The sequence below is a fragment of the Nematolebias whitei genome, chromosome 11, assembly GCF_014905685.2.
Source record: "Nematolebias whitei isolate Nwh7 chromosome 11, NemWhi1, whole genome shotgun sequence".
NCBI classification, from domain to species: domain Eukaryota; kingdom Metazoa; phylum Chordata; class Actinopteri; order Cyprinodontiformes; family Rivulidae; genus Nematolebias; species Nematolebias whitei.
This window is the reverse complement of record NC_056508.1, coordinates 47,963,927-47,970,669: the sequence shown is the minus strand read 5'-3', so window position 1 is coordinate 47,970,669 and position 6,743 is coordinate 47,963,927. Positions and strand designations below refer to the sequence as shown.

At 48.5% G+C, this 6,743-nt stretch overlaps 1 protein-coding gene across 1 annotated transcript in view; it reads right to left on the bottom strand.

Annotated features, from left to right (window-relative positions):
• Window positions 1-6,743, bottom strand: part of otud5a (OTU deubiquitinase 5a) — a gene marked incomplete at its 5' end in the record, with an annotated part of 128,892 nt that overhangs the window by 7,856 nt on the left and 114,293 nt on the right. Inside the window, 5 exon segments of the mRNA XM_037685074.1 lie at window positions 2,924-3,128; window positions 3,516-3,701; window positions 4,258-4,406; window positions 4,482-4,638; window positions 4,706-4,770. Of these exon segments, the coding sequence (XP_037541002.1) occupies window positions 2,924-3,128; window positions 3,516-3,701; window positions 4,258-4,406; window positions 4,482-4,638; window positions 4,706-4,770 (762 nt within the window).

Sequence of the window (6,743 nt, the reverse complement as noted above, 5' to 3'; positions counted from 1 at the left end):
TTGGCACAAAGGTTCGTCCTGAAGTCTTGGTTAGGGATTCATGAGTCTAACAGCCTCAGGTTAGGTCTATCCCTGTCCTTCTCAGCTCCTGTGAGTTGCCAGACCTGAAGGCAGTGCACCTGGCTTCCAGCAGGGTGCTAGAACCTCTGCATTCAGCCAGGGCTTCTGGTTGGGGTAGCTCTTAACCAGGGCTTAATTTATAAACCGATTTATGCCGAAACACAAATAGCAGGCGCGGGATGGGGGGTCCTTCCCCAGAAAATTTGGAATAAAAGAGATGCCATTTCCAGCATTTTGGTGTATTGTAACAGGTTGTTAAACATCTGTAAACATTTGATTACATTAATTAAAAACAGGTCTCTCTTGTAAATAAGTCCTCGAGGCTCAATGAGACTAACAACCTGTAGAAATAAAAGTTGAATTGAAATTACTATGGGCAGCACGGTGGCGCAACTGGTAGAGCTGCTGCCTCTCAGTGAGCAGGTCCCTGGTTCAAATCCAGGTCCGGCCTTTCTGGGTGGAGTTTGCATGTTCTCTCTGTGCTGCGTGGGTTTTCTCCAGGTACTCCAGTTTCCTCCCACAGACCAAAAACATGCATGTTAGACTGATGGTAACTCTGAATTGTCCCTAGGTGAGTGAGTAAATGGTTGTTTGTCTCGTTTGTCTCTATGTGTCCCTGTGATGGACTGGAGACAAACATCCATCCATTTATTTTAGATAATAAACTGGACGGTCTTTTGAACATTTTGATCCTGTCATTGTGATGTGAATAATACACATCAAACATTTCACTCATATTTTTGTCTTTTTTTACTGTAAGCTTTTTTACTTATCATCTTTGAAATGTATGCAGGAGTTCTGACACATTGGCAGTTGTGCACGCTCTGCAGAGCTGTCTGGAGACGCTCCTGTGTGTAAAACGTGCACTGTCTGCAGGGTCTGCATGTGCGTTCCTTCAGGTCTAGCTCCCCATCTTTTACAGCTGCTTCTCTGAATAGATGTCAGTCTGTGCATGCAAAACAGTCTTTCAGTTTGGAGTCACTATTCTTCACCCAACTTTTGATTTTCCTTTCTACTGGTCTTGTCATTCCCCTATCTGTTACACAAGCACAATCCGTAGTGTACTTCCGGGTCGCACGGATCGCAGTTGTTAATGAATAAAAACTGTCTTAATTTACTTAGAAAAGTGCGTGCTCTGCCTCTACCGATCTTCATGTAGCTAATTTACGCCACTCGTATCTCCGTTACAATCATTGGTTAAGATGATCTGCGACACGTTAGACCTGACCCCCAGCCTGGGCTGAATGAGAAAAACCCTGCGAGATACAGAATGAATTGTTTCCATGGTGAAACCGCGCCGCTCAGTGGTGAAGCTGCAGATCATTTTAACCATGACGTAAATATGTTAATGATTTTAACGGAAATACGAGTGGTGTAAATTAGCAACATTAAAATCGGCGGAGATAGAGCACGTACTTTTCTAATTAAGACAGTTCTTATTCATAAACAGAATTATACTAGTACATTTTCCTTAAGCTAGCATATTCAACAGCAATCCGTGCGACCTGGAAGTATTCCTTTTAGCGCATGTTCAAATGAACTACACTATGGATCGGGTTCCGTAACAGACTGGGGAATGACAGGTCTGGAGTGTCTCAGTGGGAGTCTCAGTGGGAGTCTCAGTGGGAGGAGGTAAGCAGGGGCCAGAAAGATGGAGATGTGGCCAGAGTGTCCTAAGTGGGGGCGAGTTGCGGCTTTGTATGTGTCTCGTAGTTGGTGTAAACACGGTCCAGCGTGTTATTTCCTTGTGTAGGAATGGCCACGTGCTCATAATATCTTGGCAGGGTGTCTCTCAGATTTACATGGTTAAAGTCACCAGCCACCATGTAAAACACCTCAGGGTGTTTGTTCTGCTCCAGCAGGGCGTCTGCAGCATTAGCACCTGGGGCTATGTAAAAAGCTATTATAAATACGGCCGTAAACTCGCGGGGTAAATCATGTGGTCGACACTTCAGTTAGCTGCTCCAAAGCCTGGAGCAAGAGCTGTTTATCAGAGTACAGTTTCTGCACCAACCTAAATTTACGTAGGCGCACACTTCGCCTCCCCATTACTTCCCCGTTCGCTCGCTGCAGCGGTCCACTCGAGCTGGAACGCTGAGTCCGGCATGTTGCTGTTAAGCCATGATTCCGTGAGACGAAGTACAGCATATTTCCTCATCTCCTCTGAGGCATCCTCTCTCAAACGATGCAAATCCATCTTGTCCAAAGAGCGGACATTTGACAGAAAGCGAGAGGGTATCGTAGTCTGCCAGAGTTAGCTTTAGCTTTTAGCCTTACTAACACCCTACCCGGCAACTTTGCTTCTTCAGCTGGGAGCAGTGTCTTCTCTTCCTGCTTGTGTCCCTGCTGAAGCTTCCAGGCAGATGACTTTAAGAGCTGCATTCTGCCGAGCCTATATTTGAGATTGTCGCTGATCGCTGCTGTAGTCCGTGATAAATCCTCTCTGATTCTCATCGGTTCGGTTCGACTACAACTCACATGCTTAAAGCGTGTGCAGTCGGACTCAGAGTCGATTTCAAAACTCCTGAAAACTGGGAACGCATCGGGAGCCAGCAAAGCCACCACATGGCGCAGAGGTTAGAGAAGATGGGCCTGTGATCATAAAGTCGCAGGTTCAACTCCCGGTACCGTCAATATCAAAATGTGGGTGGAAAAGGTGAAACACCCACACCTGCCTCCACCCTGATTTGCCCCACCCTGGGCCCCTGAGCAAGGCCCTTAACCCCCACCATCTGCTCCCAAAAACAGGTCTTGCTTGAAAATGAATTCTCGTGAATCAATGAGACTTCCTGTATAAATAAAGGGTCAATGAAATAAAGGTCAGATTTTAGAATCGCTCCTGCCTTGGACTAAGGTGTGGTACCTGGGGCGCAGGGCGAAGGCGGTTTGCTCAGGATGAGGGCAGCTCCTGCGGGGGATGGGGGCTTGTTGTGGGTCGATGGGGCGGTCGTGAGGTCGGAGTGGGAGGGGTCAGAGTCTCGTTGCCGCGGTGATCGGGTGCTCCAGTCGTCCAGCCCGCTGGAAGCGGCCGCCGTCGCCGAGCTGCAGGTGGCACTGGCCTTACGGGGCTGGAAACACAGAAACACAAAGTCTGTCTTCAGACTGGTTTGTTGTTGTTTTTGTTTACAGAAAGGACAACAACTGCTTTAATGTTTTACTTTACAGAAAGAACAACAACTGCTTTGTTGTTTTTGTTTATAGAAAGGACAACAATTTGTTTTGTTGTTGTTTTTGTTTACAGAAAGGATGACGACTGGTTTGTTGTTGTTTGTGTTTACAGAAAGGACAATTACTGGTTTGTTGTTGTTACAGAAAGCTCAACAAAAGAAACAGTCATAAAGTGTTTCACGTGTGAACCAGAACTGGGCCTGATGTTATACAACAATCAAACAGTCACTGCTCCAACAGGTCAGACCCACCTTCTGAAGGTGACCCCGCCCCCCCACCCCCGGTACCTGTCGGGCCTGTTTCTCCTGGTCCTGCAGCCACTGCAGGTAGGACTCTCGGGCCACCTGTTCCTCGATGGCTTCGTTGGTGGCCTCCCAGTCCGTCGCTCTCTTCTTGTCCTCCAACATCTGCTGCTCGATCCACGACTCCTCCGACGTCTTGATGGCCGACTTCATCAGAGACTGGTCTGCATACTGAGAGGACACACACACACACACACAGACACACACACACACACACAGTGTAAACTCAGCTGAATGTGGGTACAATGGAGAAGAAAATAATAATCAGCAGAAATAAATTTATTTCTGGTTGTCTTCGGCTCTGATCCATTCAGATTTGAGCAAGATATTATTCTGTACATTATTTTATTTCTCCGTTTTCATCTGCAGTGGTTCCCAACACTGGTCCTTGAGGAACACCATCCTTCATGCTTTAGTTGTTTCCCTGCTCCAACACGCCTGATTCAGTGATTTAATTACTTCCACATGTTCTGCAGAAGACCGTTCATCACCCATTAATTAAAATCAGGTGTGATGGAGCAGATAAACAACAAAAACATGCAGGATGGTGTTCCCCAAGGACCAGGGTTGGGAACCCCTGAAATGTGCTCTGAATGTTGGTGCATCATTTTGTATTCTCTATGAAAACGACACGAGGCAGAACATGCAGAGTTCAAAAGGGTTACAGGTCGTTGTACAAACTGCTGTTTTGTGTGTGTTCAGGTCTCACTGGTTCTGGTTCTGTTACCCCAGGTTTGAAGGCAGGCAGTCCCAGTCCGACCCCAATCGTGGCCTTGTTGGGGTTCACCACAGAGTTGTAGTGGATGTTGCGGTGGTAGCTCACTCTGATTGGCTCGTCGTTGTTCTGGTGGATGCCGTGGAATGTGTTGATTGGCTCTGCAGGAGGAGGTGGAGCAAGGTGAGGACACTTTACTCTGGCTGGAAGTGAAGCAGGTGGGTGGGCTCACTCACCTGTGCTGTACTGGTACACCTCCACAGGTCTGTTGTACATCTCGGCCATGGCCTGCATCTCAATGTGGTTGCCATGGCAATTGTTTTTTCTCTTCCTGTTGATGTATGTGGTAAAGTCTTCGGTCACGTAGTTGGAGAAGTAGTCAGCGTTCTTCATCTGAAGGTCAGAAACTTTATTAACAACGATCTGTCAGCTGATTGGCTGAGAGGTCAGATTCACTCACCAGGTAATCCATACAGTGTTTCCTCACCACCTCGTGCATGTCCTGATCGCCGTATACCTGGTCAGCTGAGAAAACACAAACAGAGTCCAGGTGAGACCAACTCGGACTCACTCAGCATCAGCCCTTTGAGCTTTAAGTAGAAACGGGAACAAAAGTTTCTTTCATACAACTCAGATCAGACTGACACGCCTTCTGATCATATCTCTCCGGGTCCTAAATGGACCGAGGCAGTGAGAGGGGGTCGAAGCCATCCCTGGTGCTCCTCTGTGTTGTGAAGCAAGGTAGTAAAAGAGGTGAAACTGTCAACCTGTGGGAAGGTGAGCCGGTGCTACAGCTCAATAATGTAATAATGTGGCGAAGTGATGACAGCTGGTCTGTGGACCACCCGGTCCAGTATTAAACAACAAACGGATTTATCAACGAGGGAAGATCTATGAAGACGCAGAGAAACTTTATATTTAATTAAATAATAACTAGTCCCTCAGGCGTGTCCTGGGTCTTCCTCTGGTCTCCTCCTGGTGGGACGTGTCCGGAACACCTCACCAGGGAGGCGTCCAGAAGGCATCCTAAACAGATGCCCGAGCCACCTCAACTGGCTCCTCTCGACGTGGAGAAGCAGCAGCTCTACTCTGAGCCCCTCCCGGATGATCAAGCTTCTCACCCTATCTCTAAGGGAGAGCCCAGACACCCTGCGGAGAAAACTCATTTCAGCCACTTTTATCCGAGATCTCGTTCTTTCAGTCACAACCCAAAGCTTGTGACCATAGATGAAGGTAGGAACATAGATCCATCGGTAAATTGAGAGCTTCACCTTTTGACTCAGCTCTCTCTTCACCACAACAGACCGGTACAACGCCCGCTTCACTGCAGACGCTGCACCTATCCGCCTATCAATCTCACGCTCCATTTTTCCCTCATTCGTGAACAAGACCCCAAGATACTTGAACTCCTCCACCTGGGGCAGGACCTCCTCCCTGACCCGGAGAGGGCACTCTACCCTTTTCCAGATCAAGACCATGGCCTCGGATTTGGAGAAACTGATCTTCATCCCGGCCGTGTTGTACTCGGCTGCGAATCGCTCCAGCGAAAGCTGTAGATCACCATCTGATGAAGCCAATAGGACCACATCATCTGCAAAAAGCAGAGACGCAATCCTAAGGCCACCAAAACAGATCCCCTCAACACCTTGGCTGCGCCTAGAAATTCTGTCCATAAAAGTTATGAACAGAATCGGTGACAAAGGGCAACCTTGGCAGAGTCCAACTCTCACCGAGAACAAGCCCGACTTACTGCCGGCAATGCGGACCAGGTTCTGACACCGGTCATACAGGGACCTAACAGCCTGTACCAAAAGGCATGGTATCCCATACTCCCAGAGTACCCCCCACAGGGCTCCCCGAGGGATGCGGTCAAACGCCTTCTCCAAGTTCACAAAGCACATGTAGACTGGTTGGGCAAACTCCCACGCACCCTCCAGGACCCTGCTGAGGGTGTACAGCTGGTCCAGTGTTCCACGAACAGGACAAAAACCGCACTGCTCCTCCTGAAGCCGAGGTTCGACTATCCGACAGACCCTCCTCTCCAGAACCCCCGAATAGACCTTACCAGGGAGGCTTAAGAGCGTGATCCCCTGTAGTTGGAACACACGCTACGGGACTATGTTTCTCGGCTGGCCTGGGAACGCCTCTGGATTCCCCCGGAGAAGATGGCCCAAGTGGCTGGGGAGAGGGAAGTCTGGGCCTACCTACTTAAACTGCTACCCCCGCAACCCGACCCCGGATAAGTGGAAGAAAATGGATGGATGGATGGATGGATAAATAATATCTTTAGAAAGGGACCATTACACTGCTTTGAAATGCCATGTTTTAACAATTATATAAGGCAGACACACATTTAATGTGTCACACTCCACATTAACCTGACTGAGTTCTGCTTCACACCAACATGGCTGAGTTCTGCTCCACGGTAACCCGGCTGAGTTCTGCTCCACATTAACCCGGCTGAGTTCTGCTCCATGTTAACCCGGCTGAGTTCTGCT